This window comes from Alosa alosa, chromosome 11, assembly GCF_017589495.1.
Source record: "Alosa alosa isolate M-15738 ecotype Scorff River chromosome 11, AALO_Geno_1.1, whole genome shotgun sequence".
NCBI lineage: Eukaryota > Metazoa > Chordata > Actinopteri > Clupeiformes > Clupeidae > Alosa > Alosa alosa.
The window spans coordinates 8,025,044-8,039,013 of record NC_063199.1 but is presented as its reverse complement, the minus strand read 5'-3'; the positions used below and the strand labels follow the sequence as shown (position 1 = coordinate 8,039,013).

The following is a 13,970-nucleotide window of genomic DNA, read 5'->3' as shown; positions in this document are numbered from 1 at the left end:
GTTGAATAGCACCATCCACTCACCAACCCACTCCTACACAACAGCCTGCCAGAAGCCAACAGCATTGCTGCTTTCTCTCTATCTCTGTCTCTCTCTTTCTCTCTCTCTCTCTCTCTCCCTCTCTCTTTTGGATCCAGACCTCCTGGGGTGGCCTCACCAGACTCGGGCCCTTACAGTATGAGCAGTGCAGATAATCCCAATCACTTTAGGAGCAGTTCGATAACACTCTCAGATAAATGGAGCCAACAGAAAGATACACACACACACACAACACACACACACACACACATACACACACACAAGGGGCACTCTGCAGTCCCCTGTGGTGGAATCTTCCGGATGTTTATTTTCTACCTGTCTGGGTAATTTGTTTAACGCCCTATTACTGGCTTTGTTTGGCTCTGGGGAAGCGAGGTGAGGTGTTTGGGACTTGTCAGAAAAGGGGCCATTGGAGCAGCTGTGTAGCCATTAGTCTCACGGCCAAAAGCGAAAAACACAGGGAAACAGGAGACAGTGTGTCTGTTTACCAGCCCCTCATCTGTCTCGCTGTGCTTTTCCTCAGTGCGTTTACATAACCCCGCCCCAGTCTCCACCTCCGCCCACCTCGCCTGTCACTCTGTGTTAATGTCAGAGCAGCATCCTGCCCACACAGGAGCTCTTCGCTGTCCTCAGCAGATACACACACACACACATGCACAGACAGGCACGGACAAACACACACACACACCCACGCGCACACAGACATACACGGACAAACACACACATGCACAGACATGCACGGACAAACACACACACACACACATGCACACGTGTACACACACACACATACACACTCAAACCTACAGTCGGTTATGGTGCATTTCTGTGTCCGATCAGGTCTGCTGCTGCCGCTGCTCTCGCACCTGTCTTATTTGCTTTAATCTGCCATCTCTGATGCTGCTGTTGTGACTGCTCTCTAATTTATGAGTGCGACACCCCACAAATAAAAGACCAGTCACAGCTGACATCTTTATTGTGCACTTTTCACATGGAGAGCTCGTCAGACACCAGTTCTGTCTCTTGAGTTCTTGCATAGGTGTGCAAATCATATAGTGTAGCCTGCTCAGGGAGACAGAAAGGACGACATAAATATCTGTCTGGGCGTGAATTATGGGAAGGATTTCCCCCTTTCATCCTGTGTTTGTGTGTGTGTGTACGTGTGTGTGTGGCAACAACAGTGTTTTCTTTTTTATGATGTAGTTTTTGTGGTCATTTTATCATGTTTACTTAATCTCTGCATTCCTGACAAAAATGCCAATATTTACAACAGTGACATGATAGTTTCTGATTAGTTCCTCGTCCAGACTCTCTTGAAGTGACCAGCCTTGGCAAAGCAAATTGGCTGTATGGAGACTAATGTTTCAGAGGGCCCCTCAAGGCTGTACCAACAAAGTGGATATGAATGTGGGCACTGGTTCAAGTCTACTCTTTAATTTAGTGTTTACATCAATCCCCCCAAACACACACACACACAAGGTAAATCCATAGACTTCATCTCTGCTACAACCGGGCCAAGATGAGTTCACGGGGCCAAATTGGATTACAGAGGTTCCCCATAGTCGGGCCAAACCCTCTGAGCCAAGGCCAAATGGGCAGAATGTCATTTTTCCCAGTAAATATGTGAATGTGTTTTTTGCTTGCGTCCATTGTAGATGCAGATATTTGAGCATTTTTAATAAAGGAAATGGATTGATATGATTTCCTGCATAAATCCATTGCGAATATGCAGGAGAAGCAGTGAGACTGATCTAAAACTCCAGTCTGCAGGTCCATGTCATTCTCTGTCCAACAGAGGGCACTCTATTCACCTACCTGAGTATGCAGTCAGTCAGTGCCCTGCACCATGTGTTCTCCTGCTTCTCCTGCATATTCGCAACACCCAAACTTTTACTCATTAATGACATTACATCTACAAAAAGACATTACATACAGTTACGGAATGCCTAAACCTTTTATTTGTCTATTAGATGTAAATTAGATGTTGCTCATATTTAGGGGGCTAAACCTGAAAGTAGTTTATACAAGTACAAAGACAAGATCCCCAAACCATAAAGAAAGAAAGAAAAAAATGAAAAGAAAGAAAGTTCCCTCAGATTGTCTGGTCAGACCTAGCTAGTATCACATAATACTGAGTTGGTACCAGTGGTGTAGTCTATGTGATACGCAGGACGCAGTATACCCACTTAAAAAGCATCACCATCTCAGTATACTTAAATAGGCAAGGATGGGTATTAACATTTGGGGTTGATGACAGTATCTAATTAGACTACATCACAGTATACCCACTACAGACTACATCACAGTATACCCACTACAGCTAACTAGACTACATCACAGTATACCCACTACAGCTAACTAGACTACATCACAGTATACCCACTACAGCTAACTAGACTATATCACAGTATACGCACTACAGCTAACTAGACTATATCACAGTATATACCCACTACAGCTAACTTCTCCATTGGTGTGTCGTTCTCTGTATTACCATAAGTGTTTTATGTTTGGTGGCCCTGTGTCTCCATATGTGCAGCCCACCTCTCACAGTCATGTGCTCATATGTCAGTAAGTGCTGACTGAGCTCTTTAGCTGTTGACTGAATCACCAGCCCTGCTGACGGGACTTCAATAAAAGTTTTGTGGCAGCATCTGCAACACATCCACGGTGTCAGCTAAGCTATGACATCTCCTCTTGACCCGTTGTCCTCTGATCGATCAGTGTGTTGACTGACTCGATTCACACAGTCAAAATATCATCGAAAGGGAGAAAGCCACTGGAAGCTAATTTCCTTCCACTGTGATCTGTCCTCTTACTGAGGTACTGTATGTTAAATGAAAATGAAAACTTCAGTTAGCATGAAATAGAATTCCAAGTAAACTGTTTTCACTGTTTAATATGTGTCTTGTTGTCAAAAATATTTGGCAATATTTTGACTTTTTATCATATTTTAGGGTTAGGGTTAATGTTTCCCTTTCTGAGAACCGATCTGTCTTCTTTAAACCTCATAAAGGATTTTCTACATTATTAGTCAACTCTATGCATTACTCCTAGCCTGACAAGCCAGACCCACATCAAGATGTAGGGTCTGGAAACTTACCATTGGCAGTGCTCAATCCGAGGGGTGGGATAAACGGTTGTCTTTCAAATTTTCTCTGCACGCAATAGGATAGCGCTACAACTCATGAGTCCCATGCATTTTTCCACCAGCGAAGCTAGTTGGCTAGTTGATCAATCGTTGCAGACTCTATACACGATGTGACTGGCCTGATAGAAGTTTCATTTTTCCAGCTCGCAAGCCAATGGAGAGTTGCTAGACTACCCTGGCTGCAGATTACATTTGCTGCCGCTAGGGTGCGTCTAGATTTCTAGGCTACATTACTCCTTACACTACTATATAAAAATCCTTGCTGTCTTATGGATGTTTGTGCACCCCTTATATTACCTCTCTAGGAATCCCCAGAGAACTGTGTAACCAACCAATGAGGTCAAAGATCCAGCAGCTCCTTCTTCTCCTCACTGCACTTATGAGACTCTCATTCAGAATCTCATTCGGTCAGGCCAGCCTGTGTGTCCTGTCCATCTTGTCTCATCACGTCTCGGCGTCATGGTCGAGATTTGATGGTCTCTGAGATGAAGAGATGACTAGTTAGATGACAGCTGGGGAAGGTGTATGTGAGCATGTGTGTGTGTGTGTGTGTGTGTGTGTGTGTGTGTGTTGGAGGGGAATTTGAGGGGGTGGGGTTGCAGTGGAGGCTACCGAAGAGACCTGACCAATGCTGCAGCACCACAGATGCTGGTTGTTAAATTCAGGTAAGACAATTTACAGGTCCGTAAACCTTAACAGCCTGCCATCCCTCAGTGCCAGGAGGATTAATAACAATGTTCATTGCTAATGAAGGGGGCTCCATGTGAAGGTCAAGGGCCCATGACAGACATGTGAAAACACATTGAGTTGCAACATCCCTGTGTGTGTGTGTGTGTTTGTGTGTGTGTTGGAACATGGCATGGCAAGGTGAGGAGTGGTTGGTGTTGGGCAACACGAGTGATACAAAAAGAGGCCATGTCACATGACCTTCATCATCATCACAACTGCACTTGCTTTAGTCACACGGGGGAGAGGCAACAGGTTTCACAGGTCTTTTTTTAGACCACTGCTATGGAAAGAGCTTCCACCATCGGAAGATTTCAGCAAACTGCTGCAACGTTTCCACCATCAGCTCAAAATCTCTCCGCCAGGTTATCTTCAGTCCTCTCGCAACTGACACAACCTACAAAACAATCGCCACTGAGGCTATTCACATTTACCTGCATAATTTGTGTGCAGTGAAACGCTATGCTGTCAAGGCTGTGATCAAACAGCACCTATTTCCACTTTTCCTCCACTCTCTCTCTCTCTCTCTCTCACCGGAAGAGCGACGGCCTTCAAGAGCCCAGCCCCATTCATCTCTGTGGCGGCCGGTGATTTTTCCCCCTGTGACATGCCTAACTGGGCTCTCCGCTTCAGGTAGTCTGATGGATTCCCCCTCACACACACACACACACACACACTCACACACACACCTCCCACGCCCCACCGCATCTCCTCCGTCTTGAACGATTGTCTCATCCACTGAGAGATTTATCACACCGGCTCAGTCCGCTGCCGCTCTGCCTCTACACGGATAATGGCGGTGGAGGAGATGGGTGGCGTGGGAGACAGTGAACAAATGGCTGTGAGCTGGTGTCGAGTTCCTTCTCGCGTCAATCTCTCAACTCCCCTCACTGGTCATTGAGACGACAACACACCTCAATACAACCTCAAGTGCACAATGGGTTCTGTGATGGCCTCAGTTTTTAGGCTCAAGATAAAACCAAAGATTGAACAAGGTGTTTAATAACATCACGCTAACCACAAATTTGTTTTAAAACATTTTTAATAAATAAATATTCACATGTATAATAATGCCACAAAACATAAACATTGCAAACACAGATAGTCCAGACAACATAAAAAAATGCATTTGCTTAGAGTAAATCCTAATAATTTACAGAGAACTTGTATATAACAACAAATGTGTGCCCAGCACTCAAAGTTTGTCAAACTACAATGTAAAAGGAATGAACCCCTAGAGTTTTTATTTTATTTTATGGTGAACTAATTCTAGTGGTGTTATCTTATGTGTGTGCCTGTGTTAGTGATTTCCTGTAGTGTTGCCTTTGTGGACCTGATTGGCAGAGATGATAGAGGACTGCCACTGAGTTCACCTTTAACAGTTCAGTATGGTCACTAATTCAGTGTGTTTGGTTCCCTCTACAGCGTCACTATTTCTTCCAGTGGTCCGGAAATGGCCATCTCCATTTATCACCCTGAACAGGAAGCACAGGAAAGTCAATCATTACTTGGTTTAGGTTAATGGTTCATAGGATACAGCCTTTGAAAAGAAAAACAAAACAAAAAATTTGAATCTACAGCTTAGTTGCATCATAAAATCATCAAAGGAGCATGAGCTGACACAGTTTATGGAATATCCTTAAATAGATACAGAATTACAGCATTTGGTTCTACTATAATATGAAAATAAACTAACGAGATATTTTTGTAATGTTGGATAAAAATAGCTTAACCCTTTTCTAGAGTACTCTGTGAACTGACCTTTGAAGCAGCGTTGGTCCTCAGGTCCTCCAGGGACTCATATGTGTTTCCCAGAGTTCGTTGGTCCTCTTCCCAGGCCTGAGCCTTGTGCTCGGGGATCTGCTCATACGTGTTGTGCATGAAGCGTCTGGGGATGGAATCATGGGGCACCTCTGCATATGTTGTATCGCTCTCCTGTGCCCTGTCGTCCAGCTCTGCCATCCTGTGACTGCCTCTGCTGCTTGGAGGTCTCCCAGCCAGATGATACAGCTGGGGTCCATTCAGCTTCTCCAGGCTGTTGCTGCTGGGCAACGGCCGGTCCCGCGGGCCTCGTGTCCAGGAGCGAGAGGGTGTGCCCGGCGCGGCGCGGCTGACCCGGGGACACACTTGGCGGGCTGGTAGATGCCACGCCCAGCCGGTAGGAGTGGCTATCTGCTCCCGCCTCATCCAGCAGCGGCAGGGAGCGGCTGCGGCACTCCATGAGACTGAGCTCTGTGTACACGACACCGGGCCCAGCGGCAGCAGCAGTGGCGGCACTGGAGGTGGGGCTGGCGTTCGCCCACGCTCCCCTATGAGGAGTCCCTGCTCTGCGCTCGTCCTCCAGGGTCCCCGGCGACCTCTGTGAATGTGACCCCCGGCTGGTGCGAGGGGCGGCTCTCTCTCGGTGGCTCGCGGCTGCTCCAGACGTGCGTACAGGACCCTGTCCGGCTCCTGAGAGGGGCTGGGGCCCTCCAGAGACGCTGTCTTTGAGGGGAGGCCTCTTCTTGGCACTGGAGGCAAAGCCTGTATAGAATACAACTTGATCAGACTCAGGGATAAAGCAGAAACAGTAAATAATATTCTTTTGAGGTGGCAGTGTGGCGTGTGTGAACACCAAGCAGAGGTATAAATGTTTTGCCTTATCTGATAAAGCAATACATCAACAATTTAAAAATTCATGTCCCAAGTTCTATGATTTTACTAGTTTTGGTTAGTGCACATTGATTGGCACATGGCCAATATGAAAATGATGAGCCCATATAAAAACGTTTGTGGATGTGTGTCTGACCTGTGAGGCAGGCTGTGGTCTCTCTCTGCGGTTGCTCTTCGGGGGTAAGGCAGGCAGGCTCTCTCCGTCAGTTGAACTCAGACTGCGCTGATCCCACATGCTCTTCATGGCCTGCACACTAACCCCTGTCTTCTTCTTCGAGTCGTTCTGGATCACGTCATACAGCTCCTCACTGGAGGACTGTTTTGATAACACACACACACACACATACATATTACCAACCCATTAGAATTATAAGTCTCTCTTCACCTAATATTCATGGTTGGCTTATCTTTGGACAATCATACACAAAACAGGTTCTATCACACACACACACACACACACACACACACACACACACACACACACACACACACACACACACACACACACTCCACCTATATTTATGGTTCGTATCTCTGAACAAACTCAGATTCTCGTTTGATCACCTCTCAGTGAGGAGTGCTCACCTGAAAGCAGGAGCGGGTGAGGTACTCTCCAAAGGGCTCGATGGGACTCTGTTGGTAGTACTCCACCAGGCTGGTTAGAGTGTTGTGCATCTCCGTGTCCCCCGTTACAATGAACTGGCCCGTTTTGTTTTGGTTGATGACAAAGTGGCGGCAGCGGTCTCGACCCCTGGTAACAAAAGTTCTTAATTTAGGGCTAGGATTCAGCAGAGAGAGGTGAGGTAAATGGAACATATTGGTGGTGGAAACCCACTCATTGTGTACTTGCTTTGTACTGACTAAACTCTATGTATCCTCAGAGCATGACCCCCCTGGTTGCCATTGCATACATCGCTGTCAGGTGATAGGGTTAGAGGTTGTGCATCTCGGTGTGTCTTGAGACTCTAAACTGGCCTGGTTTGTTCTGGTTAATTACAAAATGGTGACTGCAGTCTCAGTGTCTGGTACAAACATGTGTTAACTGGCTTTGATGTAGGGTTAGGGTTGTTAAACTGTTGTGTATCTCTGAGTCTCAAGTCTGTAAATGGCAACAGTGGTCAAGGCTTCTGGTGCAAACACGTGTTCACTAGTTAGAGTTAGATGGTTGAAGTGCATGTGAGAACATGCTTGCTTGTGTATGGGCATACTGTACATGTTTGGTCTTTGGGTAAATGTATGTCTATGATGATGCAAGTTTGATTTAAAAACATACTAAATTGAAATGCTAATGGCAAGTATCAAATATCTCTGTACTTTGAAAAGCAGTTACACGCACACACACACACACACACACACACACACACACACACACACACACACACACACACACACACACACACACACACACACACATACACACATACATGATTTTAGAGTATGTAAAGTATATTCCAGAATGTGTCAGTGACTCACTTGTAGGAGAGGATGTAGCCAACTGCTTTGTCGCTGAGTCGGATGAGGAAACAGCCGAGCTCCTTATCTCTCAAATGATCCTCTGCATCCCTGAGTAAAAAAAATATCATGGAAATGAAACTTCCCAAAAGCAAAGCGACTGACACAGGCCTATTTGTTTAAAATGGAAGTATACTGTATGCCTACGGCCCTTCAGTGCCAACCGCTTAAGACAGGAATGTTCTTGAATGAATTAGGTTTCTTTCAAATAGTAAACTGGGCCAGTGGAATGTACTCTATTTACAATACAATGTTCACTCACTTACTTAGACCCTAAGACATTTTCTCTTTAACATGTTTAAAGTAAATAAGGTGAGGAAAAACATGTCAGTTTAGATTTGTGCCTTTTGTTTACAGAATTATTTTAAACAAAACAGGGTAGATATTTCTCTCTGCGAAACTCTCCATTATACCGATAACTTAACTTGTTTCATTTTGGATAAACAAGTGGATATCCGACATATACAGTATAATTCAAGAAACGTCAACTAAGAAACACCATCATGATGCCAATTACCTTTAGACATACTTTGCTTTCTTACTACAAACAGTTTAGTTAAGTTCTGAAAGGCCTCTGTGAGGTGCGGTCAGCTTACTTTCTGGTGATGAATCCCTGGAACCATGCAGGGAAGTTGCCCTCATGGAGGATGAGCGGCGCCTGGGTCTCGGTGAACCACTTCAGGGCGAGCTCCCGCAGTGTGCCCTCGCCGCTCGCGACCTCCCCCTCCGCTCCCCGGCCCTTCTCCATCTTCATCCGATCCTGCAGAGCGGACAGACGCAACGGAGAGAGAACAGCAGACACAGGAGAGGAGTTGAGCAATGATTCAAAGGGTTGGCTCAGCAGGTTGGCACATCCACAGAAGCTCTCACGTCACTCTAACAGTGATGGTGGGGGTGGGGTGATGCCGAGCCTATGTGACGACCTGATTTGCCTATGTTCCAGCCACGTAAGGCAGTCAGCGCAGCCCGCTCAAAACTACCATTGTTCTAGTTTATCTTCTCTGAGCAGAGTCCGTGGTGGCTGGCCATATTTTACTATCACTACCTGGGACTTGGGCAGGGAAGCAGAGCGGTGGTTTATGTAAATGCAGGGTTTATTCTCAGCAGGTACTGAGGTATGCTGATCTCAGCGACACACCATTGACATATACTGTAGGTCACGTCACAGTGAAAGTAGAAAAATAGCTGGTCACATTTAAATGTTCAACGCTCCAGAATATGATGTAGACAGGAAAACATGTGGTGATAATGGCACTTACACCAACAAATGCAAAGTGGTATTCTATATCTCTTTTGGGGAGTCTGTTTTGTCCATATAGCATATAAAGTCAACAATAGAAAGATATAGTACATATCAAAGTAAATCGTTTTTGAGAACATCTTGGTTTGTTTAACTTTATGTTTGATTTTACCACATGTGTTTATGTAAAGCAACTAAAGATAACTTTTACACTGTATACTGGGACTCGAACCTGCAGTTCTGGTTGTGCTAGGACCAGTGAATTGCCTCTGTGAATGAAATGTGCTATCAAGTCACAGAACAATGTCATCTAGGTGCTACTGTAAGCTACTCTATTTCTTCCTACTGTATCTGTTGCACTGTGAGTATCAGAGAGGACAGGTAGCTCACCTTGAGGCGAAACATTAGACGGGTGTGGAAGCGGTGCGCTTTGGGCCACACAGGATTCATCGATCTCTTCACTGGGAGGTAGCTGTGGGGAGAACAGGACTTCAGCGGTCTAGAACCAATCCCAAAGTACCATGGAGTGTCTGAAGGAACACGCACACACAATAAAGATTATACATTCAACGTTTACGCCTTGACATTGTCTGAACTACACAATTTGCTTGATATTTTATACAGCATACTCAGTATGTGTTTTACCATGTTTTCAACAGTCTCATTGAAATCAAATAACTTCTGATATACAGTGGTTTGATTTGTCAATTTTGTTTACAAATATTTACACACATATTTATAAAGATTCCATTTTCTAGATTATCAAAAAAAAAAATCGAAAATGCAAAGAAAAATGATGACCTAAATTTTGTCTAATAATATTCCAGCAATATGACCATAAATAATCCACTGTACTCTTTGAGAAACTTTGAGAAATCTTCTTATCTTTTGCCTGGACATACCTGTTGGGGAGCTCTGCTGGGAGTGTTTTGACCTGAGTCTCATCTTTCTCACACCTTTAGTGCACACTGTCCTCCGGCTCACGAGCAGGAGAGCTGTGTAAGAGGCAAAGGCGTTCTGAGGGTGTGGAGACACTTAACATTGCTGATATACACAGATGGCATTTACATGACACCTTCTTCCACACACACTCGGAAAAATCAGGGTGTGTGTTGCGCAAAAGAGTAGTATGTGTGTGTGTGTGTGTGTATGTAGAAAAAAAAGAGAAAACAGTGTACAGAGGGCTTCCACCCCAGTAGAGTTTCCTGCGAACAAATGGAAAGTAACTGGCAAAGGAAAGAAAGAGAGCGAATGAGAGAGAGAAAAAATGTGGTTTCTTCTGCACACACACACACAGAGAGAGAGAGAGAGAGGGAGAGAGACAGAGAGAGAGCGTGTGTGTGTGTGCAGTGGCGGTTAAGAGAAGAAGATGATTTACTTGAAAGGAAGCCTCATTGGCTATAGGAAGAGGCAGACGCCAGCTGCATGATGCTCCGTGCTTCAGTCTAGAACATGGAGACATGAATCACCTCTTTCCTCCCATCACTGGAAAAGGCCTGAGCATGCAGATCATTCAGGTTTACCATGCATACGGCTGCCCTGTGACATCTGTAAGGTCACACACTCTAGACTGAAGTGCTTTGTTAGAGCACTGTCTGTGTTGTACATATTTTATGTACTAATCGCACATATTTCATGACAGGAAAATGTAGGAAGTTGTGGTTTCATGATAATTATTACTAATGTGACAATCAGCTGGGTGTATTGCGGTCTGGTATAAGCCCTTCCTATCTGCCCATCCACATTCTAAAGTTCAGATATACAAAAGGGATGAAATTATGGCTATTTTGTAGACCTCTGATGGTAGGTCGATGAAAGGTTCTTTATGATGAAGAACTCCTTCCAGGTAACATAATTTCCCATTCAAGTGTACCTATTAGAAAAGTCTGAGTCGTAGTTGAGATCCCAGCTTCCATTCTCAAACATTTCCAAATAGACGCTTTACACTGGGAAAGAAAGAACCCATAATACCCATGATGAAGTGTACTGAGTGTACACCCCAATCTAAAGCCTGCCTGAGAAAGAGATGGTTGCGCAAACTCACACACGCCTCTCTCTCAGTAAGTGTGGTCTGACATCCACCCATGTTGCTCCTCTCTCTGGGCGTGGGACAACTGACTTGTCACTGCTTTGGTGATTCAGTGAGTCTCTCACAACAGAGGAGGCTAGGAGTCACTCACCAGCCCAGTGGACTCCAAAGGACCTATCGATCAAACAAACTGGGGGGTTTTCACTAACCCCTCAGAAAGATTAAATGTGTCATCATACTGTACTATTGCTCAATCTGGTTTCTGTTTTTTTATTATTATTATTAGACTTTGACATGTTGGAAAGAGTTAATAATTGTTTTATGTGAGTGTGTATTCCTACTGAGTCATTACTGAAATGTGCGACAAAACATCCTCATTAAGTTGCATACAAGCTAAAGACAGATAGAGCTTTTTAAACCAGTAGGCTTCATTACATTTGTCTCACTGCTCTTTCACCTCAAAAAATAAGCCCAGTTAGGCATCAACAGAACAGTTACACATATTTATACCTTTCATACTTAACAAATTATGGAAACCAGACATTACCTGTTCACATGATATTATATAATGCTATTACCTTATTTGTGAAATATTTGAACAAAATAACACAAATCTTAGGTCAGAGTATGGCAGGATATAACTCAAAGTCAAGGTCAACTATTCAGGGGACCCCTACATTATTTGTGTAATTTTGAGTCTTTACACTTGTTATTAAAACCTGCATGTGACCAATTCATTCTGATATATAACAAGGCTTCAGAAAAGCTTCACAGCAGACGAAATACAGCCGACTTCATCCACCATCCCACCTCAGGAAAATCAGACAGGTACATGCACATTTATTCTAGCCCCCGATCAAATGTGCATGTTTTTTTGTTGTTGTTTTTTATTGTATTATGGTTAAGATTGTGACACTGTAATGGTATGTCGTGCACTCAATAAAAGTTCAATATGAAATTCATTGTATGCTACTTTGTACCTGTTCATCATCTCTCTAACCTTGTGCAAACTACAGTTACAACTTTCTTTGAGTGTAACTGAAGTGTTCCGCTTGTGTCAAGGACTAGGTGGAGTGATCTTTCATTTGAGAGACTGTATGGGCGATCTGTCTAGCCCAGAACGGTTGACATTTCCAAAGGTCAGAGGACCGAATGTCTGATCACTGTCGACCAGACACTATTCACCACACCACAGAATTCTAACAGTCAAACAAATATCTAAGGCAATAGAGAGACAAACACAAAAGCTGTGACCAGACATATTGCCTGTCCTGTTTTTCCTTTTGCAGCATACTGTCTCATGCCTGAAGAAGAGAATTTAACCGTCATTAGTTTCAGGGACATCTTTAAATACTGTGACCTTTTAAAAGGGCGTATCTTGAAGTGTCTCTGGAACATCAGAACTTATCATACACAATCTCAGATTTATCATAAAGTATCTCTGTGGATTTGTTTTGTTTGTTTTTTAAAAAGACTGATTGAAAATTGAGACTTTTCATAGTGTAGGCTCACTAAGTCTTTCGCAGCTGTAACTGCATGTAACTGACTTACTGGTATATACTGTGTTTATCATCCAATAGACAGTGAACAGGTACAATACCATACGCTGAGCAAAGAATGTCGTCATGTTTTGCAGCTGTGGTTCAGGAAACCAAAGTGCTTCCCTCAGAAAAGGTGTAACATCTCTTGCAAACAACACGTGCTGCAACTATGGCAACATACCAAGCAATGTTTTGTTCTGTTTTGGAGGAACAAGAGCAACACTAGGCTACTGTATGCTTGTGTGTTTTTTGTGTGATTGAATTCAGTTGATACTAAATTAATTGAAATTTGTGAAATTACATAGGAATTTGATAAATGTGGAGGGGGAAGTGAAAAAGGGTGTGTGTAGGCCCCTACACTAGTTCCTCTCACATAGGTTTTTATAGCCTGTGATGCTATGGTAAGTGGCTGTAACCACTTTTGTATTAAATATTTGTATCACAGCACCCTGATTCTGAGGAGAAGAAATGTTTACATTAGGATTTGTGTGGCCTACCACACAGCATGCACACACAAGTCACACAGCATGCACACACAAGTCACACAGCATTTAACAAGAAACTCAGAGCACTTTCACCCAGACCTTGAAGGTACATGACATGGCCAATTAAATAGCCTACACGTTGCTTCTGCGGATTTCCTGACTATAACTTCAGGGTTCCCCCCTGAAATTGCAGGAATCCACTGGTAGACTAGATTAGATATAATGTCCATTCAGTCGAGTCCTTCATAAACGTGCAAAGTAATTAATAGGCTTAATTATGTGAAGCATGAAAAATAAACTGTGCGCACCCAGTGGTTGTCAGCCGAAATAAAATAGAAATTGTTTTGTTTAATTTCGGTGCAGTTTACAAAGAATGGGATCACATCATAGGCCTAATCTGCTTTTTCAAGATGACGATTGCAGGTTGATTTAGGCTCTGAAAGTGCACAGCCAATAACGTTCTAAGTAAGAATGGATAAGGAGCACTGTGGGCTACGCACGTAGCAGTCATGCATCCATCCATTGGGCCTCTTTTTTAGAAGCACGAATTCCCACCACAGGCACTAAGATGATTGAAAAAAGTCGTAACGTTGCTCCC

The 13,970-nt window shown here is 43.9% G+C and overlaps 1 protein-coding gene across 1 annotated transcript; it reads right to left on the bottom strand.

Annotated features, from left to right (window-relative positions):
- Positions 1-4,990: 4,990 nt before the first annotated feature.
- On the bottom strand, positions 4,991-10,299 carry sh2d7 (SH2 domain containing 7). Its single transcript, XM_048257706.1, has 8 exons — positions 10,220-10,299; positions 9,708-9,847; positions 8,674-8,837; positions 8,039-8,128; positions 7,151-7,316; positions 6,702-6,881; positions 5,675-6,436; positions 4,991-5,388 (listed from the first exon to the last, which is right to left on the bottom strand). The coding sequence occupies exons 1-8, from the start codon at positions 10,260-10,262 to the stop codon at positions 5,344-5,346; spliced, it is 1,590 nt and encodes a 529-aa protein (XP_048113663.1). The 5' UTR covers positions 10,263-10,299; the 3' UTR covers positions 4,991-5,343.
- Positions 10,300-13,970: the final 3,671 nt, after the last annotated feature.